The sequence below is a fragment of the Athene cunicularia genome, assembly GCF_003259725.1.
Source record: "Athene cunicularia isolate RWA chromosome 26 unlocalized genomic scaffold, athCun1 chr26_part2, whole genome shotgun sequence".
Classification (NCBI taxonomy): domain Eukaryota; kingdom Metazoa; phylum Chordata; class Aves; order Strigiformes; family Strigidae; genus Athene; species Athene cunicularia.
In genome coordinates this window covers 3,228,423-3,252,502 of record NW_020799137.1, presented here as the reverse complement: position 1 = coordinate 3,252,502, position 24,080 = coordinate 3,228,423, and the positions used below count along the sequence as shown (strand labels likewise).

The 24,080-nt window shown below is 44.3% G+C and overlaps 1 protein-coding gene across 1 annotated transcript; it reads right to left on the bottom strand.

Moving 5' to 3' along the window:
• APOBEC2 (apolipoprotein B mRNA editing enzyme catalytic subunit 2) lies at nucleotides 1-21,735 on the bottom strand. The gene is given in 6 exon segments (XM_026864480.1): nucleotides 1-218; nucleotides 794-1,341; nucleotides 9,074-9,231; nucleotides 18,893-19,031; nucleotides 19,477-19,680; nucleotides 21,281-21,735. Coding segments are annotated over 4 exon segments (1,011 nt in total). The 5' UTR covers nucleotides 19,650-19,680; nucleotides 21,281-21,735; the 3' UTR covers nucleotides 1-218; nucleotides 794-800.
• Between the last annotated feature and the right edge of the window lie 2,345 nt (nucleotides 21,736-24,080).

Sequence of the window (24,080 nt, the reverse complement as noted above, 5' to 3'; positions counted from 1 at the left end):
CAGAGCCAGCATGGGTTTGTTTGGGGCAGGGGTGCAGGGAGGAACAAAAGAAACCAAAAAAAATTCCCAAACACCAAAGATTTGTGTTGTATATGTATTTGTAGTCCATCAGGGCCTAGTCTTCCAGAAGTTGGTACTCCATCCTGCTGGAATCAAAGCTTTGGAAAGCAGGAGTGTCCCAGATAGCCAAGTCTTGCATCTCTCTTCATAGATATTTTCTGAATTGTTTATGGGGAAGGAAAAAAAGAGACATGTTAGAAGCTTCAGGTGCTTTCATGTTTTATGGCTTAAATAGATGGCTCTTTATTACCCCTTAAAAAAAAGAAGGGAATGCTGCAGTGATAACTCTGATTTTCCTTTAGTGTTTTTTTTTCTAGAGGGCTAGACTTTGGGGAGTGGGGGCACTCCCTTTCTCTCTAGATTCCTCCCACTGTTTCCACAAGTGTCCTGAATATCATGGATCTGGGAAACAGTTGCATCTAGTACCTTTTTATTTTTTATTCCTGAAGGGTTTTACTCTGAGGAGAAAAAGAACAAGCTCTAAATCCCTTACATTTCTGTTGTGGAAGAGCCCACTGTAGTGTTACGAGCCCACTTGAAGGGGTAAGGTACTGCCTAGAATTATTTTTGGTATTCAAGTCCAGGCAAACCCAGCCAGTTACTGTGAGAGTAACAGTAACTGAAATTGGCTCTGGTCTGAAATAGCTCTGGGCTACACCTTTAACAACCTGAAGTAAGGAGTCAGTAATGCTAATACAGGGGGATAAGTGACCAAGTGGAAATCCTCACTCACGTGAGCTTCAGTGCAAAATCTCAGCCAGCTTTTCCTCGTAATACTGGAAGTTCTCTTGAATGTCCTCCCATGGCACGAAAGCCTTTGCTTCCTCTCCTTCCTCCTGTTCCACAAAGTTCTGCCAGACATACTCAAAGTCTTGAGGCTTCATAATCCTCAGCTTGCAGCCAGCTGACTTCATTTTTTTCAGGGCAGCCTGCATTTCTGCCTCTTCCCACATGAAGAGGCGCCCTACCATGATTGTCAGACGCAGGTTCTTGTTCTTCTTTAGGGTCTCACTTATCCGATCGGCACAGGTCACGCAGGGACTGGAGGAGACGTACCAGGTGATGTTGTAGCGGAGGCTCGAGTCGCACTTTGGTAAAATTGTGTTGAAGAAAGCCATTTCTGCGTGGGCGGCCGCGTGCTCGTCTTCCAGGTAACCCCGAGAAGTCACTGACTCCTTGCCTTGGGTCTCCAGAACGTAACACAGGAAGGTTTTGTTCCTGCCTGAGCTGTATTCCACATTTCTGAACTGGAATTTGAAAAACATGGCTGGGAGGCGCTCTCTATAGAGAGTGGAGAGGAGAGAAGCATCTCAGAGGCAGATAATAAAGGGTTATAGCATTGGTTTAGTTCCTGTGTGTGATCTTGGACAAGTCGCTGCATCTATGATGGCTGTATTTCTCCGTGTATTAAAAGGAGATGCCTTTTAATAGGAGGATAAAAATACATTAAAAATTATAAGATATTCAGCTATTATTGCTGTGTGGTGAGGCTTCCAGGCCCATTATCACCACCTAGTCTTTTTCACTTAATTTTAACAAACTTGCACTGGGAATTTCTAGTATCTGCATTGATGTATTTGAAGAGGAACTTGCCTGTAAAATGTATTTCTTGAGGCTATGATATTTACTGTTGGTAAGGAGGGACAGCAGTTGGCATTTTCCCGGTCTTAATGCATCTGTAGCCTGAACTGTTCTGTTTTCTAAGCCGTTAACATAGTTCTTTCAGGGTGGTGTTGCAGTGTTAATCTACGGGATCTGTTGTCCTAAATTGTTAGGATGATAACTCTGGCATTGCTAATTAATGTTTTACCCCCAGTGCTTTTGCAGTCTGGATCTCCTCTGAGTAGAGGCAAGCGTGACTGATTAGTTGCAGTTTGTGCATGTTCTAGTTTTACTTTTCCAGTATCAGCTGAATACTAATATTCAGTAGGATTATGTTGTGACTTTGGTTTAATAAAATAGATGAGATAAAAATCTAACTTTGCTATGAAAAAGTGTATTTCCTACTGAAGGTTGATAGCTGTCTCATGGATACTGCTGATAAACTTGAGATACTTTTTTTAGTTTGTTGTGCATTCTGGGCTTCTCAATAAGCATAGTCCAAAGTGAATCATCGCAGTGAGTAATGTGTTTGTAATCCTCTTGCACCCAGACAAGGTAGCCTGCTGTTATTTAGGGAAGTTAAAATGAGTCCCTTAAAGTACTGTGTATAGCTTTTATGCGTTGCTGACTGAAGAGGTGAAAAAGGAAAAAGCTGCATTGTCTTGTAGTACCCGTTCCTTTCTTACAGAGTACCAGGCTTTCCTGCTTGCCCCTGTAGCATCTAGCTGTGGAGCACATCAGTACAAGAGGTAGTATTTGAAGGATGTTAGGTGGAAAGATGAAAAAGATCCTGCTGACAACATGCATTGTGATCTCTTAAATGCCACAAAGGATGGGAGTGAAGACTCCACAGAGTAGCCAAACCGAAATAATGAAAAGTAGTAACACAACATTTCATTTATCACACACTAGTAATCTTCTGGCATGTTGTACTCCTCTCATCCGAGCTTTAGGTGGACCTATAACCTTGATATTCCCAGTGAGGCAATAATGAATCTTTGTAAAACAGTAAGTGTCTTATTCATCCTGGTCTCATCTATAGTCAGATTATAATGTCAAGCCTCTCCAGGGGGTACACTGAGCAAAGGTCAGGAGAAATTCTCAGACTCTTGGAAATTTTAATTGGGGAGAGCAATGAGGCTGCAGGAGTAAGTGGCAAAGCGCCGTTCTCCTGAGAGGAAAGAACAATTTGTGATGCAACATCTCACAAGATGTCTCCGGAGACGGTGGAAGTGAATGGTATGGAAAAGAGTGAAAAGAATCAAAATCGGTATGTTACGTTCGCTTGGGAATGTGGGAGTGACAAGTGAATGTGCTGTTGGTTTGCTACTGGGAAAGACTGGTGGGGGACAGTGAAATATGGGATGGCTGCAGGTCAGGAGTAAGGCCTGATCATGAAGAGCTGGATCTGATGCCGTTTAAATTTAGTAGATGTCTTCCTACAGAGTGCAAAGGACGAGGCTTTGCTAGGACTGCATGAAAAGCCCCAAATAGCTTGATATTCTGTGCAAATCAGAGGGATTGGAATGGAAATGTCTGAGCAGAAGGAGCAGGGAAGAGGCACTTGGGAGTTCTGTGTGTCATACCTGGCTGCAAGCACTACATTACATACGTGAGCAAATGGGGGTTTGTGTGGAAAGGAATGGGAACTAGTGTGCTGTCTGAGTACATAACTCGGAGTAAATTATAGCTGTTGTCAAGCTTCCTTAGCTGTGTTATTTTGAAAGTTTAAATACAATTTTCCATAAATGTTTAATTCCACTTACAAAGTTTCAGAAATTTCTCTTCAGTATGTGTGTATTCCATACTTGTCCTAACACAGCCAGGATTTTTTTTCTGCTGCCGAAGCCCTGTGGCATTTTTGGCTTTTGAGAAAGTTAAAACATAAAAGAACACCCTCTCTATTTAATTTTTTATGATACTACAGTAGTATCTAGGGTCCATTTGGGCCTGCTACACAGATTCACAGTAAAAGGCCTGGAGTTAGTTCCCACTTCTGTTTTGGATTTCCCAATGCTTGATTTTACAGATGAACAACTTCACTTGGAGTATCAGTGTAGTATCCCAGCCAAATGGTGTGAGAGTTGATGCAGTTAGGTTGGCACAGTTGTGCTTTGTACCGAGGGAGAGGAAGATCATTAGTCTTCCAAATGCAACGAGATGTACAAGGCAAAATAATCTTGTTCACAGAATTGCATCTACACTGGGAATATCTACTGTTGCTGTCAATCAGGGACCACCGTAATTCTTTTCTGTATCATTGATTCGTGACAGTGGAAGTTTAGAGAACAAGTTTGGCTTTAGAAATTTTACTAGAAGCAGGTTTTCAGCTGCTTCCTAAACTATAATTAAACCCTTACATTGTTCAGTTCTACTTCGATGAGATCTGTACAAGATGGGACTTAAACAATAGAAAAGCCTGTTTGGGAGCCTTCCATGCTATTACTGGTTTAGCTGGCAGCGTATTAATGAGGGATGAGAAGCAGTAGAGTGGATACAGACTTTTATTTTGATTAATGAGCATATAAATAGTGCTGTTTGGGTATGATTTGGTTTATGGTTCTCTGCACAAGCCTAGATAAGGGAAACTTGCACTGGCTTGCACCCAGAAAGACTTCTTTAAATTCTTTTTCTTAGCATTTTGACCTCTGTTCCCTTATGTTAGATGACTTATACCTGTTAGAGTCTCATTTTCTTTAAGATGAATTACAAGACTTCCACTGATTTTTATTAGAGAGCATTATCAGACTCTAATTTAAACACAGTACCTCTTACTCCCTGAACTCCTTTCTCTTTGAGACAAAAACATTTACGTGCTTCTGAGAACAGTGCTTTTCCTGCTTTATATCCTAGATAATGAGTGGTTCTTTGGTTAAGGATTCTTTAATTAATGATTCCTTTGAAGTCCAGCTATGTTGGGTCTGACATAAGCCACCCATTGCCTTGTTTCAGAGCTAAGTTTGTAAGGCTACAAAAAGTTGTTTTAAAATAACATCATGTATTTAAATTAGCACATCTGAGTCACATGGAAGTTCATTCCTGATTTAACTCTCTTGACAGCAAAGCGGTTACATCAGTGATGAGATTGAATCTCTCTGTTTTGATGAACTGTTTGAACAGCAGTGATGTGTTCCAGGATGTATTGACTCAGAGGTGTATTTAGTCAGGCCTTCTAGATGGATTTTATTGCTTATCATGTCAGCATCTGTCTAAAATTAACTGGGATGTTCACCTAAATCTATCCTCCTAGTAACATGGAATCTGCATCAGCTTAATAAGTTTCTGATAAAGAATATAAACAAAGCAAAGGGCATTTTCCAAGTCTGTGAGTAGCTGGCTGAGAGCTTGGAAAATTTGTTCATCATGGATAGAGAAGCAGCCAGTGAGCTGTGTGTGCTAGTTAGCAAGAATCTGCTTAATCCCATGTAAACCAGAGCAGGGAGGACATTTCAGCACAAGTGCAAACTGTAAACTTCTGTCCTGGCAGGTCTTAGCTGAGGCCTTGGTATGTGACTCTTCCCAGCAGTGGGGGTTTGGGCAAGGTGTCTGCTCCTGTGAGTTAACGGGGAGGTCTCGTAGCGAGTGATTCAGCAGTTGAAAGAATGGGCAAGGACAAACCCTACGTACCCTAAGACCCACGTACGTACTTAAATGCCCTTTGAATTACAGCATGCTTGGCAGATGACCCTCATAACTTACTGCAAAGTGAAATATCCTAATTATATTGTTTATTTGGGTAGATTAAATCTCTCTGCAAACAACTGAGCATCAAAGGCCTGAAATAGCTGTGTCAACTCCTGCGACAAACTAAGCCAACTTCTTTGGAAACTCAAGTCCAGCTTTGAATAGACTGTTCCTGAGTAAATGACTAATTCTTGGCAAGCCTGTTTTCCCATGTTTGAATGACAGGTGGTGTACAGATGTTAATATTATCTCTATTTAACCCCCTCCCTTTTTTTTTTTCTTCAACATTAAGGAAAAATAACACTAACAAAAAATGCCTAGGAGATGTGAGTTCCATTCTCATCTTATCTTATGCTGGAAGCTGTACTGCTATAAATGCTAAACGTAAAAGCTGTGTTGTCTTGCACGTGACTTTGCAATCTATTAAAATACACAAATATCAGCTATTTCAGTGACAAGGCTAATTGCTTTTCTGCTTTTGTTTTTTCTTGCAATTAGTGAAGTTTTCTTGCCATTTCTCTCTCCAGTAAAGGCGATGTATTCAGTGTTAGACTTGCAGGTAAGTTTTATGGATATAAAAGGTTGTTTTAATAATTGTTTACAGGCACTGCACTGTCACAATACTGTTAATAATCACCTGCTCCAACAATAGGATGCAGGTGGTCACATAGCTCACTTGCAGTGTATGGGAAGGTTAAAGTTGAAATATTCATTCCCCTACTTCTCTGAAGACCATCATTAAATGATCATCTTTAGGGACTCTCTAAATGCCTCAAACCTGATTTATTGAAGTGCTTTTCCTGGGTAGCAAAGTGTTTTGTCATGTTAGATCATATTGAGGTTAAAAAGATTGAAGCACTGAGACAGAAACTTCAGTCTGTAAGGATGGTACTGGACTGAACGGATAATGTGCTTTTAAGTTTGCTGAAATAAGGTAGGCTGGAGGAACCCAGCAGCTGCCCAGCATGACCCTGGCACTGCTTCACACTGGGTAGGAGAAGAGAATGAGAACTACTAATGAGAGAATAAAAATGTGGCATTATCTAAAAGATGTTGTAAACTAGTAGGACATGTTCTCTAGTTTAAATGTTTGTTCAATGACTATTTATACTGTGGTCTTAGGTTATTTGAGCTGATAAAAGTGTTGGTTTGCTTGCTCGTTGAGAGCTATTCACAAATAAACACATTCGTGCTGGGCTTATTGATTATAGAAAGTCTGTAATGATCAACTGTAACAGGAACCAAGGATTTATCACTGCTAGAAGGAGACTCATTTACACCCTGGGGTAAGTGTAAATAAACGTATCTACTTAAATGTCATGAAACGTACACAGATGAGGCTTATTGGGCCAAATGTTGACAAAAAAGGGGTTAATATCCATAAACAGAGTAATTAGGTTCCTGATATTTTTCTTCTAAGCCAGACTCCTTAGAGCTATAAGCAACAACTTGAAAATTTGGCCATGTGTCATAAGATGCCCCTAATCCAAGTGCTAAAACTGAAATGCAACGTGATTAAATGTAAGTTCTTCCACAGTGATAGTGTGTTTTTTTCAGAATTCACATAACTGGCTTTATTGGCTGAAAATTTGTAAAAATCCAGACAGTGATCATACTAGGTCGAGGCAGTCTGAACTCAGTGTACTTCTTAAAATGAAAGTTAACATTGCTTAATTTTATTTTTTTTTTTTAATCTCTTTCAGGATTCTTTAGATTTCTGCTTTGCTTCCTCATTCTCACCTTTAATAGCCAGCGTATTAGTAATAAGCTAATAACCAGAGGAGGCTTAGTCATGATTCCTACAGGAATTCACCAGATATTTATAAGCATTTCCCAAATAATATTGTGATGAGGATGGCATAAATACTCCAATACTAACAGCTCTATGGTCCCTCACCCAATGCCCGAGTACTTTCATTTCAGAAACTTTAACTCCTGTCTTGTTTAGTATCAGGGCAGAGAATGTGAAAACCAGCTGGTACCAGCTTAATGTATGTAGATGCCTTAGCACAGACTTTAACTCGTCCCTAGGAAAGTGTTACCAGAGGCTTCCTCGCATCCCTTGCTGCTCTGACTCTCACGCCTCTCTGCCCTGGTGCCGTTCCAGCCGTGCAGCTCGCTCCTAAGCCTTGGCAGGTTAAGTTTTCCTATTGTTACCCTCTCTGCAAGCACACGTCGTCCCTCGCATTCTTGCTGGAGCCTTTCTGGAGTGGAAAGTCCTGTCAAAATTCTGCAACACCCTTGTCATTTCAACAAATAATTTCATTGCAGGATGACACTGAGAAAGTATTTTTCATCTATGCTTAGTACACCAGTTCCTCTCCGGGTCATCTGCCTTAGCAAGGAAGTTTGAAGGTAGTGCCCAGTTCCGTAGCATTTTTAATTGCAAGTTGAGTGCTCTAAGGCTGAAAAAAATCTTATTTCCTCATTGAGATTCATTTCAGTACATGTCTTAAGTGTCTGGAAGTTGTCACCATATGTGTTGTTGGTGCAGTGGCTTACACAAACAATTTTTGGTGTCTTAGCTCCATTCCTAGCAGAGGGATGTGCTTTTAAGTCGCTGCTCTAGCAGACGTGTATGTCTCTTGATTGTGTATGACAGACCAAAGGCTGCGAACAGCCCCACCCCGAGAAGTGATTTTTCAGAGCAGACACATTTTAACAAGAAAATGTTTGGGTTTTTTTTCACCCCTGTGCAGGAACATAACCCAATTGTATGAGATCAGACATAGGTGCTGTCTTGCCTCATCCATCATTTTCAGAAATGCCAACCAAATTTTATTTGCAGAATCGTTCTTACCGGTGACCACGTCACAGGCAGAAGGATTTTAGAGTCTTGTTTGAGTTTTACATTCGAGCAGCTGGAAGAAATCATGGTTTTGGTTTACCTTCTGGGAACACTGCCTGGGTGACTGCGCAGGGAGACCAGAGGGAAGAATAACATAGGGCATCTTGCTACCACTACAATGAGCACTTTGAAATGCTTAGAGATAGCAGATTACAGAGGTTTTTTTTTTCTAGTTGCAGCTGTCAGTTACGTCTGACAGAGTTCAGCTTCCTAGTAGATCTCTGTTATATCTGCCTTTTTCAAAGGCCGGACTCACTGGAGCAAAAGGAGCTGCTTGCTGCTTTGCTGTCTTGAAAACTGCCTATTGTTTTGGTGCCTTCCTGTGAGTTAGGTTTTTTTGAAAGGCAGGTTCCAGCTGTGGGTGTGGAGCCCTTGAAAAATCTGGACTTTTAGCTCTCTTGAAAAATCTGTCCCCTAGGTCCATAAAGCAAATCAGCCGTAGCAGGGGTATTTTTCCTAATCTACAGACAGAGAAACTTTCAGACAAGAGCCATTAATCACACCAAGAAATCAATATTCAGTGCTCATCAAGGGCCAATCCCTTCCCTCCCGATACCAGCAGGCAAGTGATCCCATTGCAGTCAGTGGGACTGCTTGGCCCTGTAAGGGAATCAGTCAACACTACAGAAACAGACCTGCTTGTATAAACCAAACATTTGTCTGCCTGCCTGGTGTGAATCCATCCTCCGCAAAACTCGGCAAAACTTTTAACAAAATCCAACACTCATGAAATCTGTGCTTACACCATTTAAGAATATTCAGAAGTGCACTGGCTGAAGATGCTGTCTTTAATTACCCAACAGAAGAGCTGAGGCAGAGACCTCTGAACATCCCCACTTCGCTCTCTTGCACCCTCATATTTATATCTAAACCTCTTACCCTGTCACAATTTCAAATGGTGGCAGGTCTTCCCGCTTCAACTTCTTCTTTTTTTCCTCGCCCTCTTCTGCATTGTCAGGTTCACCATTCTGGGTGTTGCTGGGCTCTTCCTGCTTTTCTGCCATCTTCTTGAGTGTAGGACTACTAAGTTATGACCACTGGGAAAAAGAGCAATTTCTCAGAGCTCTAAGGGAGAGGAGACAGCAGAAGGAGGAGGGAAAAACAGAGCTGGGAGTTCCTGCACTAGGCACAGTTGTCGGGAGCTAAATATGGAACAAAGCAGCAGTGATAGAGGCTGGATGGGGTAGGATGACCCAGGGCTCTCAGATGTCGCCTCCTTCCCTTGCTTTCTCCAGGTCTTTTTTACCAATCTCTCTTGCTCCCCTTTTAATTTAAAATTAAGTGACGACTTCACTGTGGGCGGGTTAAGCAATGGATGGAAAATCCTGGGAGCATGAGTATCTATTTATCCATTAGTGTGACGGATAGCTGGCAAGATGCAGAGCTGGCAGCTTTTCCATCTACCTCCTTTTGCCTGTTTATTATATTGCTGACCTTGAAGAACCACTGGTTTGGCCCAGGCAAGAGGGGAAAGAGGCAGTCCCCATTTATTTTGCTGAAAAATCCCCATTGTTGGTGGATTTGGCCTCATGGGCCACTTGGAGCATCACAGTAGGAATGCTCAGAGGAGCAGGAGACCTGCCTTTCCTTCCACCCTGTGTGTTCATGCAGGGACGTTGAAAACAGGAGGTGAACAGGGTGAAATCTGACTTGTTGAAGTTGGTGTCAGATCATACTGGTGTAAATTCAAGCCAGAACCTTTTCCCAGATATTTTAAAGTCAGCTTTGTAATTCGAAGTGGGGCAGTATTTCTGATGCAGGGCAATTCCAGGTGCATGCGATGAGCATCTGCCCGTTCTGCATTTTTTTTTTCCTCTCTGTTGCCTGAATGTTTGAAAAGTGCCCAGCATACTGGGAGTGATAACATAGCCAGGTGGGAGAAAGCAGCTGAAAACTGCTGGGTTTAGCGATTCTTGCAGTATTTCTTTGTTTCTTTCACCTTTGCTGCCACAGAGGATGCAGGTGTTGAATGAGTGACTTCACTGGAGCCAAAGAATCGGACAGATGAGAGCCTGTGGTGGAGGTGTGATGGGAAGCGGAGCGTGTGTGGTTGTGCAGTAGTAACTGGGACTGGTGTCAGCAGCGTGCTGAGGACGGAGTACTGGAGGCATTCTGGTAAGGTGCTTGCTGGGATTTGCCTGAACTAGTGTGGGTGTGGAATCTGCCTTTCATACAAAGAGAAACGAGAAGGACTATAAAGATTTTATTGACCCGAGTTTGGGATGTTTGGTTTGCTCGGCACTCTATCAAGCAGATTTCTTGAAGAGGCTGTGGTAACTTAGAAGGATACTCCAGGGTAATGTAGCTTTCACATGAGCTCTAAAAAGAGTTTTATATGTTTGGTTTGGGGGAGTTGTCTCTCTCTCTTTTTTTTTTTTCCCTTCAGGATTATGTGATATTCTTCCAATTTCTCACTCTAAATCATTTAAAGTTTGTATAAATCCCACGTGAGCCAAGCCTAATGAAAACCTCAGTAACATTCTTCTCTGAGACAAATCCTGCTATGCCATGAGGGTGAGAGTAAATGGAAAATGTGTAGCTGTGCAGAACTCATGTTTTAGCCAAAGCGTATTGGAAATCAAATCTCCAGTATCTTGGGTTCTGCACTTAGATCAGAACCCACCATCTTCACGATTTGGATAAACGTGAAATATTGAGCTGTAGTTGATTGAATGTTCAGTCTGTACTTAGTGGAAAACCTTCTCTTAGTTTGTGGAAGATAAACTGTATTCTGTGGAAATCAAATAGGTGTGAATACCTGTTTTCAGGCCAAACTCAGTCTTTGTGATACTGTTATCGTCAGCTCTTTAGAGGGGTCTGCACTACCACAGAGTTAAATGAATTTATGCCATTGGGCAGATGATAAATTATTGTCATAGATAATCCATTCAGGCTACTCTTTCAAGCTCCCTTGCTAACGACAGCCTGTCTGTCTGTGCCACAGTATCCTTTGGAGCTTTTCATTAGTAACATCGTTGAAACGCGGTTGTTCTGGGGACAGAGCACTCCCCCCCCCTTTTACTCCCACACTGTTTGCTAGTGATGAGAAGTTGTTTATTTGATGACTGACAGAGCTGGCATGGAGAGTATTGTGACAACAGCGCAATCAAGGATTTGACAAGTTCCAAGACATCCTATCCGTGGAACATATATCTTCCATTTTGATGGTGCAGAATTTTATTTATTTTTAAGCTTAAAATACTTTGCTGGAGGGCAGGTGTAGTGTTTTCCCTCTTGCATGGTAACTGTGCTCAAATTCCAAATCCCCTGCCCAATTACTCTCACCTTTGACATTTCAGGCGGTGTTTTTGGGGATGGGAATCCTCTCTTAATGAGTGACAGCTTGTTTCCTTCTTACCCTGATACTTTAAAGAAGCATTCCAGCCCCTCTTTAGTCCCTCTGACCCACTTTTCTTTATTTTTGGAAGCTCTTGATGGCTAGGGTCCCATCTTCCCTGCAGCCTTTAGCTTTCACTGGGCTGGCCCTTCTGCAGGGTTCAGCGCTGAGCTCTAATCTAATCTCGGGAATGTGGCAGTGAGACTCTACCTCTATCCAGCCCTTCCCCAGCTGCTTCACAGCTCCATCTAGGGCAGTGCACTAAATAGTCACGATCCACCCCCCTGCAGCGTCTGCCTGCGCCAAAAATATAAAAGGACACCACCGAGTTGCCGTCCATCTGACATTTTGTGTTAGAGCCATAGGAATGAAGGCTTTGATCAGTTTTGTTTGGTGGTTTGGAAGTGACCCTGGTTTCCCTGAAGCACGCACGTGTGTACAGGAGCGTGCATGGGCCTAATGACTGAAGCCAGTGATGGAAATTTTTTTCTGTCAGCCAGTTGAGAGAAGGAGCTGGGGCAGCGGGTGCTGAGGGGTGCCGGGGATGCAGCTAGCCTCACGTAAGGACCTGCCTCCCAGCGGCACTTCGGTCAACTAAAATCACTGCCCTTGCCAACCAGCGTTTTTATGGAGGCCTCCCTCCACCCTGCCCCTCTCCCCACTGATTTAATGGTTTATTTAGTTGACGCTGAATTCTGGAGAGCCCCGCACAGCCACAGGAAGGGGCACGAGAGATCCCCACGCGCGCAGGGACAGTGCGAATCAGCCCGTTGCCTCTCCCTGTTTGTTCCCCCGTGGGGCTAAACCGTGTTCGTTTCCAGCAGAGCCCCGAAGCCTCTTCCCGTGCCCAGCCCGCCGGGTGCTGCCCGTAGGTGTGGACTCTTCCCTCGTGGGCGATCCCCTGCAGCAGCCTCGCCTCGCGCGTGGGGAAACCTCCGACGGAGCGGCCACAACCTGCGCTGCAGCCGCTGGGGCAGCCATCGAGCCAACTCCATCTCAGTGGCGCGAACCCGAGCTGTGGTTTCCTGCCCGTTCCCCATCCCGTGACAGATGTGTCCTACAACATCTGGCAGTCTGTCTCCCTCTGTTTTGCTTCTCTGTGTCAGGGCATCGAGGCCAGAATGCCTCCGCAGAGCTAGATGAAGTAATGGGGAGGAGTAGACCTCAAAGACACCAACTTGGAGTAAGATTTGAAGAGCTCTCTGTGTGGGAACGCTGCCAGCAGAGGCGACTGCTAGCAGGGCAAGGCTGCAGTGACAGCCTGTTCTGGGAGAAGCTTTCTGGCTTTACTGGAGTACTGGATGTTAAGGTCTGATCCCGTATCCATCCAAGTCCAGAATAGTTTCTTCACTGATTTCAGAGGCATCTCTGAACAACCTGATCACTTTTTTTCCCCATCTTAAATATGTATCTCACATAGAGAGTACTGTATTCCCTTGACCTGTCTCCCAGGCAGGCTGTCTGCTGTTCCTCTAATTGCAGCAGGAGTTACTTTCCTGAAGTTAAAATGTCTGTTTTCCTTTCCTGGTCACAAAGGGGCAGTAGAAGAGACCTGGCTGTGAAAGTCCTTGCCAGGAAAAGGAGACTTTTATTGCATTCTCGGGCTGGAGGAACATTTTTGGATAGATGTGAGAGTGAAATAAGACACTGACTGTGTGAGTCATGGTTCAGACGTGCTCTCTATTCCAAGGGGACAGCTGGTGGCACTAACAAAACATCTCCCTAGATACATTGTCTGGCAGCAATCCCCCTCCTGCTTTTTCCAGCTGTAACTACCGTTACATGATAAATAAATAAACGCTCTGACAGTGATGTGCAGAGGCAGCTTTCCTTCCCTCAGCCCCTGTAGGCTCTCACCTGTCCCTCTCCTCCTGCTGCAGGACCACAATGCCAAGATTTAAAAGGAGCTGGAAACCCCAGTGTCAGCACACTGCAGCGTCCCGTGGGTTTGACCCGGACAGTGCCCGCGTCCCTCTGTGTAGCTCCCCGTGAAAGGTGCCACACCAGAGCTGAAGCGAGCCGTGGTGCGGGCCAAGATAAGCAATGCTCTCTCCTCCTTGCCTGCCTTATCTTCACAACTAAAGCCTGGACCTCCCTGCCCTGTGCTCCCCAACCCTCGCACAGCCATGCTGCTGTAGAGCTGGGAAAGAGTCTGTTGCGTTGGCAGGTGCTGCAAGCTGTCTGATTAATTCCAAGCCCAACTGGAAGTTAATGACAGCTCCAAGCAGCGCAGCCTCCTTCCTGCTGGGCTTCTGCTGCGGTTTTACTGGGAGCAGTTCAAGGGGAAGGTCAGCCCCAGCCAGGCTGCAGGTGTTCAAAGCCACAGGAATTTATACTCTGCTCCACCCCATGCTAACAAAGGGGTGGTGGGGAGAGCTGCTGAACTCTAGTCAGCTCTCTGAAGTTTTCATGCACACAGCAGCAAATCCTCTCTAGCATTTGACTCTGTATTTTAACATCGCTCCAGACATCAGCAAATCAATTAAAGTTCCTCACTACTGAAGCCAGAGTGTTTTCTGGAACAGCTGGTGAATTATTGAATGAGACAAGGCTTAGGAAAAGAGGCTGGACTGAAGGGCAGAAAGATTTTGTTTATGCACAAATATTGTGTATCCAGCAGCCAGGGGATGTGCCCTTTGGGCTAAGATCAAGTGTAGCGATGAGTTTAATATCAAATGCGTCTTTCTGGAAAGACTGCCTGAAGTTTGAGGAGAGGGATCATCATTAGACATGGTGATCTGAGAGGTGGCTCTTCTCTCGAAATGCCACGACCCCGTGAAAGCTGTCACGAATGCATGGCCTTTGTCTGAGTCACTGCTCGAATCATGGAGACCGTGACATGTCCCGTCGTGGGTTATGAATGTTCCTGATGCTGGGTGGGACATGGTATCCGTTCCATAAACTGATTGGGAGGGGGGGGACTAGACAAACACATCGAGTGTCTGCTGAGGTGATCCAGCCTGTCTGCCCCTGGTTAATGCTGGCATAAGAAAAACTTCCCCGTGCTCCTTCTGGATCCCCTGGGGAAAAGAGCCCCTCGGGATGATGGTGTATGGCAGGAGGAGAGCCCTGAGCTCAGGCGTGTGAAATCCCCTTTCTCCCTTGGAGGCAAAATTTCACGCATTTTAGCAAGATGGGTTCCTTGCTGTGCTTCGGATTTCTAGCACCTATTTGTTCTGGTGTTTTGGTTTTTTTTTTCCTCTAGCCTTTGGTCTGTTTGTAACACGGGGATGGACCCAGCCAAGCGCAGCCGCGTAGTTTTTCCAGCCATGGAGCGACCAGGAGCATAAGCCCTGTTACGCAGCACTAACGGGAAACCAGGGCCCCTCTAGATCCACAGAGGCAGAGGCTGATTTTGGTCTGCACTGCACAGTATAACTAAGAAATTTTCTAGATGACTGGATTTGAAATGTCATTAAAGTTATTTTTATGCAAGGCGCTTTAGTATATCTGTTTAAGTAGCAAATATACTAAATGATGCTTTAAATATTAATACGAGAGGGTGCTTTGCTGAATTTGTCAATTGATTTCAAGCTATTATGGATATTCCATGTAGGAACATTTGCTATTTTTGCTGCCTGCAAGACAATGCAAGTAGCAAAGATAAGCTATTGGTGCACTTACAGGTGGACTGGAAGGAAGAGGAACTGAAACGAAGACAAGAACAAGTCAGCTAGTCACACCAGTTGGGGAAATGGGGAGGGCAGACATGAAAAGATTAAAAAAAAAAAGTCTATTACTCTTAATTCCAGATTTTCTTTTACCTGCAGAAAAAAAAATGGGAAGAAGGGGAAAGAGGACTGATTTATGAAAGCTGATCAAATATGCATCCATATATTGAATCTGCAAATGTTATTAAAACGTTGCAGCTGTGAACCAGATCTAGAGGCACCAATTTAAATGTGATTTAAATAATATTCTTCCCCTTTTCAAAAGCAGGGATCACTGTAAAGACTTTGCTGTGTGCCTCCTGACTTCACTAGGTGGCTCTGCTCCTCTCTGTTCCTCGTGGCTTTGCCATGCTAACTAGGAAAGGACAGACATAATGATGATCAGGCACCCTAAATCATTCTTAACTCCACTGAATTGAATCTCCAGCCCAGATATTAGCTGCTTTTTAGGAAGAAATAATTTATGTCTTCCTGTCCTTTGGCATGTGGCTTTCTGGAAGACGTAGACAAGACATCACTGTAAATAAGCTCAGTGGCAACATACAGTTATAGAAAGCCCTGAAATATATAGGACTTTTTTTTTTTTTTTTTTAAGTAGCTAATGATCTTTCTAGTGCTGCCTGCAGTGCTCGTGCTTTATCGTCCTAGTCCTGCTTACAGCCACATCAATTCAATGGCCTGTTCTTATGCAGCTTTTACTCGGGAGATTACAGCAGTGTGCTTGCAGCAGCAGTCCTGTATAAAGGTGTCCTGTAGCTAGAAGGGAAAAATAATAGATGGGATCAAAATGACAGAGCAAGATATATGACCAATTTTAAAAGGTACTACAAATTTCATCTGCTCTCAGCTACTGGTATTTGTTTCTCTTGGCCCCAGCTTTCAGTCAGGCTGAGCACCCAGCTCTGCTGTTGACGTGAGTTGGACCCGAGAACATTCGGCATCTCTGAAAATCAGGGTTGGTGTGACTCGGAAAGGACCCAAACCCAGGAATTAGCTTCCTTACCGTGAAGCGTAATGGAGGAGGCTGTCAAGGGGATGTATCCCCAGGTGAGCGTGTCTCTGCTGTGCAGGGGCTGAAGGAAATTTGGGACCTTTAGGCTCAAAACCCACACAGCCCATCTGCTCCTAACGTGCACCCGGGAATGAGCCTGGCTGCCATCCCCTTCCCTTTGGAGCCAGAGCACGAGCCGTGGACTCCAGACAGGATCCTTTGAGCTTTTGCAAACCTAGTGCCAAACCAGTAAAACAATAGTAACTTGAATTTATTTATTCTCCAAACAAAAGTGGCTTGGTTTTATTAAAAGCAAATACAATTTATTTTACATGCCCAGCTAAGCCCTCGTACCCCCACCCTTAGCAAGTATACCCACGTACCTTAATCTACAATCAGCTGCTAGAAAGAAGATCCACTTACCACTTTTCTTCACATATATTGCTTCTATCAATTAAAAAATAATAGTAAATATTCTCTGTAGACAACAACATCTAAGATTCAGGTCTGTCAAAAGCAACGGCCAGAATAAAGGATGGACAGGGTCTAGTCCACACACCTCTTGTGTCTGATTCTGTCAGGGCTCGGTCCCATTGCTCTGGAACTACTTGTATTTTAATCTTTCCTGATTAATAATATTCAGGACTAGAAAGACTCTGGGATGAGATACCTATACTGCACCTGACAGTCTTGGCATGGGGCTTTTTGCCATTCGTGTAATTACAACCTTCGAGGCAGCATGAGCAAGTTCTTAAAATTTTACAAAGGCTCTTGTGCTTCTGTACTTAAAAAAAAACCAAACAACACTTTAAAGGATTTTTTTCAAAGGCACTGATGTTAGTTTTTCGTTTCTGATGAGGAATAGCACACAGAGGTGGGAAAGAGAAATTTCCTCTTGGGAGAAGCATTTGCATTCTAATCATTGCTGCTTTATCTTGTAGCATGAAACTCAAGAAGTGCGATACTCCACAAATAGAAGTCAAAGTGCCCAGTCTCCTTTCACTGGCAGAACAAGACAGATTACTACTTGCTCAGTATCTGACAGATAAAAAGTTAATGGTATAAAGCACAAACCAAGTGATACATGAAAATGAAGCAACAGCACAAATGGCAAAACATCAAGTAAGTTCTTAAAAATTGGTGTGCATGAGTGAAGGGCATTTTTGTTTGGTCCCAGAAGAGGAGATGGGATTTACAGCGTGTGTGAACAAGTTCTGCTCTCTGGGGGAACGGTGGCAGTTTCGAGGGGTGTCCAGGATTGCTACTCTGATTTACACTGATATCATGAGATCCTAATTTGGCTAATGGAATTTGACCTGATAGCGTTAAGGTCACCACACAGCTGTAGCCCCCAGGCCTCAAGAGTGCTGGAGAAAATAGTTCTTAGGTTAAGGATGCATGGATACTTTAAAGGATCACACAGGCACATGGTGCAAACCTTTCTTTTACACGACGACGATGAAGGTGGGAGGAGGAGGAGGCATGTTCTGATGCCTGTCCCAAAATGAACCCCCCAGATTACTAGATCTTGGTTCACATCAGCATAGTTTAGTTTCACAAAATGCCTTCATTTCTGTCCTGCTCTTATTCACTCTTTCCCGGTCTTTGCTCAGGGTTGTCCTTCCAGATGCGGATTGTGAGACAGGTCGCCATGGCCAGCCAGCCCAGGTAAGGCACCATCAGCAGTGTTGCTATCTTGTTAACGCGATACCAGGAGCACATCGTGCCTATCACCAGGCCGTCCAAGAACAGGATGTCAATCAGTGCCTGGAGGAGAGAGAAGACAGTGAATCTGGTGCTCGCTCCTGGGAACGTGCAGCAGTCTTCCCCGGCGCAGCTATAAACCATCCTACTAAAGGTGGCGAGGTGGAATAGGAATGGGGGAGGTTTAGCACTGAAAAGTCACTTAGAGTGATCCTAAACCCCAGGATGTTGGCTCTGAGCTCTAATCGGTGAGATCTGAATGTATCACACCAGCAACCAAGACTGATGTTAATTTTTTTTGTTCGTTATCAAGATTAATACATAATGTTTACGATGATCAGTGCCACCTTCTGCTGATAATGCCTGTGCAGACAGGTCAGAAACATGCTTACGTTAGTCCCGATGGCTGTTATCACTTAACAAACTTTCTGAATGCACCTTTCATCCACACAGGGACAAAATTCAGATGGAAATATAGATCCCACTCTGCCTCTGTCACCTCTGGGCCTTGGCCCCTGAGGTAAGTGCTTTTTGAATACAAGTCAGCTCTGCCATGCCATGCCTCACCTTTGTGCACATCCTCCTGACAGGCTCTGCAATGCACAGCGTGTTGTATTTGCTCGATAAGCCATGCACAGCTAATGTGCCTCCCCAGGGATGCTAACTTTGCTGCTTGCCGGCGCAGGGTGTGACTTCCAGAGGACTTATCTCTAACCCTGAATCCTTAACTAGGAGATGCAGCAGCCGGGCTACCGACTCCCTGATCTCCCGCCCTGCTCTGGTCGGGCCGGCTCTCTGCGTGGCAAGATAGGTGGGGGGTGCAAGGGACTGATACCATTGTCTAGAAAACGATATCTGAGCAAAAGCTCTTCTTGCATCTGTCTTTACAATTGCATAATGCTAGTTGAAAAACCTCCAAACAACCCCAAAACCCGTGTGGCAGGGACACCAGCAAACGAGCCTCCAGCGGATGAACGGATGGCCAGGTACGTTACCATCTTCAGGTTATGTGCACCGAAGAAGAGGGGAGGCCAAGCCCAGTTTAAGGCCAGCTGAGCCCCGTAGAGACCAAGTGGGACAACAGCTTTGCTGCTCCAGCCACCCAGGTCATTCCATACCAGGTAGGAGGCGTAGCTGTGAAGAGGGAAACACATCAGTTTTGCAGCGGGTAAATCCCTAGTACAGACACAATCTTTTTCAGGTAAAGTAGTTTTGCAACAGGGATTTGCAGGACAGTCATCTTTCATGGCAGCTGAGTCCGTGTCCCTCACTGCTCTCAAACCCAGCGCCTGTCTCATACCTGTGTGGCTCCTACAACTTCCTCAGGACAGCGACTGGTTTTAGTATCTCTTTTACAAAGCTGAGCCTGGGCTGTGCCCCTGACCAAAAGCGTTGCCTGCAGCGTGACTTTGAGGAACTCAACCCAGAATTTGGCTCAGGCTGTAGGTAGCGTACCTGACGTGCCCTGCCGATTTGGGTACAAGGGATATCCCAAAAGAAAATTAAAGAGTTTGAAATGACTGCTCGTCTGTCTGTCAGAAAGAGCAGGATGAGAGAGGGAGCGCTGCGCAGAACTTACCCCATCCCAGTGTACAGGACAGTCCAAGCAACAGGGAAGAGTTTGCGGGGTGGACACCATGAAGGTTTTTTCAGCTTCTCATACCAACCAGGTGTTTCTTTTCGATTAATGAACCAGCCAAGGAAACCTCCAACATGAGGCAGGACAGTAAAACCAACAGTATGAGTCCACATCCTTCCTTGCTGGCTGGAGGTAGCCTTTCGCCTAATGTAAGTTAAAAACAATAATAGATTATCACTTGAAAAGGACATTTTTTTTTCCTGATTTGATCTTTCAGGCTTTTTCTCTAATTGCCCATGTTCCACTTTAGTCAGGCAGAAGGTAATTATTTAATATTGTATTCAGCTCTGCTGCTGGCTCCCCTCTGCCCATCGCCCAATCTCTGAAATAGGGATAATTATTTCATGGTGACATTTTTCCCCTTGATCTACTCAGCAAAGTGGCTCCTCCCTGCTATTTCATGGCTTCTTACAATATTCATGTAGGAGGGTTTAGCTAAGGTGGTTATATTCTTAGAAGACAAGACTGCAGTTACTTTTATCATTCCTCCTCCAAACGCCCAAGACAATACACAAACTTTAATGTACGTTCACGGAGGCTACGCATCTCGGCAGAGCTGCTCTCTCTCCTCTGCATATGAAAAAACCCAGACGGATAATGCCCGGAAAACCCTGTCCATTCTGACTTCATCTGATTTTTCACCGTGGATTTATATTTTAAACGAGGTCTGTAACAAGACAACATCCTTACAGAATATTTTAAGTGCTCGATGAACCTTGTTTAATTCCCTGCAGCCCTAGCAGGTGGAGGTGGATTCTCACCTCTGTAAGCAGGTAAGCTGAGGCACAAGAGTAGTTTCCTAACTTGCTCACGGTCTTCCTCATGCATAAAAGGAAGGAATGTTTACTTTAGTAATTACTTTATGCTCCCACAGAAGATAGCTGTGATAACATCTAGCATTTCATTCTCTGTCCGATATCTTCTCCTGACATTATTCTCTACAGGGCTCTGAACCTCCCAGTCTTCTGTTCTCCTTCCTTTGGTCTCTATAGTCACCTGCCCTTTTGATCCGTTAAGGAATTAAACCCAAATTAGCATTCATTGGGAATAACACGTAGGATTCACCGGGAGCACAGCAGTTTTGTGCTATCAGCATAAACCCAAAATGCACTCGGGAAGGATTTAGCAATGCAAGAAGAGAGAAGCGGGGACAGAAAATTCCCTTACCCTAGGAAACGTCCCTGGAACACTGAGCATTGGGCAGAGAAACGGGGAGCACGAGGAGAGGACTGATCTGCACAGTCATCTCTATTTGGGATTTTAATTCACAATTAACACTTTGCTATACCCTATGCTAATTGTTATTATTATCATCATGCTACAAAGCATTCATCTTTACAAACGCACGCCAGCAGTACAAGCCAATTTACACATCAATAAGGAACAAATACCCCAGACACCATCTCTAACTAACAATTTCTTTACCAGACAATTTATAGCACTGTTAAAGTGTCTATGGAACCAGAAAAATCAACTGAACGCTGAGAAAAATAATAGCTGTTAGTCCTGCTTTTAAAGTGTAAAACAGCACCAGCTGAGTTCTGGTTCCTCCATAGCACTTAAGAAAAGTAAAATGGGAAAAGTAGATTTTTCCCTCCTCCCAACTCCTTTGTAGTTGCCAGACTAACCTGATAGACTGCAGAAGTAACTGAGGGTTGAAAATAACACAACACTGTTATAAAACCTTATTTTGTCTCACAGCTGTTATAACTTAACTGGGTAGGAGCTGTAAAAAAAACCTTACCGTCTCTTACTGCCTTCCTCTCCCTTGCAAAAAAAAAAAAAAATGGTTGGACATCCAAGGCCGGGTCCTGTCTCTAATGCTGGGGCTGCTCTACAATGAAGAAATTGTCAGCTGTGTTTTACCTAAATAGCAGAAAAAAGGGTGTGTGTGCGTGCACTGGTGGCTGTATCAGATTACACAAGAGAGCCCACGTTTGGCAAGAGTTACGGGGGATTTGGTGGAGGTTGAGCAACCGTGCAGAGGGCAGGACTGGTCTCTAGGTCCAGACAGCACTGAGAGGTGACATCCGAGGCTCTTGGCTTGCTTTGAGGACAAGGAGGTTAGAGGGTGGCTGCATGGGACAGGGAAGCACCCTTTTATCAGGCTGGGAATGCCTTGGTGAAAATATAAATTACAGTATGTCACGTATAAATGAACGCGGTAATTGTGTAAGAGCTTGTGTGTAAGGGTTCGGGTCCGCAACAGGAGGACTTGTGTGCGTGTTACGTGAGCACCGCTGATTTCCTCCATCCCAGGGTCTGCCCCAGAGCGTGGCGGCGGGTGTGAGCACAGGGCAGAAGGAGCCCAAGGCTGTCCCTGCCGTGCCGCTCCCCCGTGCGCTGTTTAACACAACATTGATTAACCAGACGCTTGCAGCAGTCGCCTGTACACAAGCCTTTTGGCTAAAATTCACTGGAAACCACTTGAATCTAAAATAAAGACATCACACGAGCATGTTAAATGAAAAAGAAGAAGGAAAAAAAAAAAAAAGCTAGAAATCAATTTCCATTAGTAAGCTGTCTGCAAGGGATGGGAAATGAAACACTAATTTACTTCAGTTATGGGTCATTACCTGAATTTCATGGCCAGAGGCAGAATTGCTGGTTCCTAGCAGAATGTGATATTACTGTTATAACATAGAACCAATGAGATCTTCTGGTTTATTGGGCTCAGAAGGAAATTATTTTTTGTGGGAGGAGAAAGAAAAAAAAAAAAAAAACCAACAAAAAAAAAAAAAACCAACACAAAAAAACCCAACCAAAAAAACGGTGCAAAGGGACAGATTTTCGGCTAGCATAAATCAATGCAGTGGTGTGTTTATATAGTGTAATTGCCACTTTGAAATAACAGATGCAGCACACATTAATCAAGCAGTAGCCACCTGCATATTCTTTTCAGAGTCTGTTGCTATTTGCGATCGGAAACTTCTGTCGTGCGGTGATGCAGCTACTGCGTGTGACCGAATGGTTTCCGTTGCAGTCAGCCACTTCTCTGAAGCGATGCAGGTTGCTGGGCAGCGTTGCCTTCACCAGGCTTTGGCAATTCTGCCACAAAGCAAGCAGCTCAACAGTTTTTAGTTGGTGGTGTTTCCTTCTCTAGTCCTGAGCGTAAAACCACGATCACTGGTTCGCTTGGCGTGCGGCGGTTGTATTTGCAGGCGGGTTTAGAGTCTGATGTGGTGGAAGAATTAAAAACTACGGGTCGAATCACAAGGATCGCAGTAAATCCGTGAAGCTGCCACATAACCGGGGAAATAGCAAAGAGGAAAAACATAGTAGAGGCAATTACAGGCTTAAAAGTCACGTATAGGTCCTACCTGAGCTTTAGAGCACAGGAAGGGGTAAGTGAAGAGATGGAGATACCTGGAAAAAATGGGATAATGTGGAACAGACATGGCCAAAGTGCATCACGGCAAGCTGGGTGCCCCTGCCTGGGCAGATGTCTGTTCCCTAAGCAAGGAGATTGTTAAAAAAAACGACAAAGATTGTTAAATAAACCACACTTCGCTTGTCTGGGCTTGGGAACAGCGTCCCTTGCGGTGTTTTCGTTAGGTCCTGGCTGAGTTGAAGGCGCTGGCAGATGCAGTGGGGCTGCTGGGCAGACGGGCAGGAGAGACAGCGAGAGGGAGCGCAGAAAGACAAGGATCAGGTTTGGGAGGAGTGTTGGGTGGCAGCAACCAGGGATCCAGGGCGATTTTAAATACAGCGTGAGGATGTGCACAGACACACCGAGACAAGCGCGTGTGTGCGTGCCCCAGGCCTCCCCCTCCGTACGTGAGCACGTGCCACAGGAGGGAACAGTCTTGCAAGAAACCGGAAAGACTTTCTCTAGCACAATATTGGTTTTTCCTCTGTTACCACAGATTTATGTCTCAATATTTCTGCTTTGAATCGTTTTACAGTAATACAAGATGAGGTAATACTACCTCTTAGTAAAATAATTTCTATACTATGTCTTGCTACGCTTCTGATTATTAAAGTCATGTTGCTGCCGGGTTTCAGATCACTGCTGGATCACTGCAGTGTGTTTTCATGAAAGAAAAGACATGGGAGAACTGAGTTACACAGCTCTGTTTGTTATCCTCTTCTTAGCAACCTTCGCACGTTGTCCCAAGAGGTTCTCAGTCTATGCAAGATTAATTGCCCAAATATAAAAGCCCTGTTAACCTGAATATATTATTGAAAAACAGCATATTTCAATCTGCCCTACTTTTGAAAATAGAGATGCCGGGTCAGCTCCTGGCATAAATCTGCAGTGCTCCTCGGAAGCCAGCGGAGCTTCTCTGATTTACATCAGCAATAAAGTCGTCCTGGTTTTGTCTGCCACTGATGAGAGCGTGAGCGTGCTCGCCAAGCTACCACAAAGGACACGGTGGTGGCCAGGGAGGAACCGTTATGTCAGTCATTCTCTTCTGAGCAACTCCAACCTGCCAGCCGCGACGTTGCAGGATAAAACATTCAATTTTTCAGTATGAAAAGCCATTAAAAAAAAAAAAATTCCCCTAGTTTTATTTCTAGTGAATAAAAGCTTGTTTTAAAAA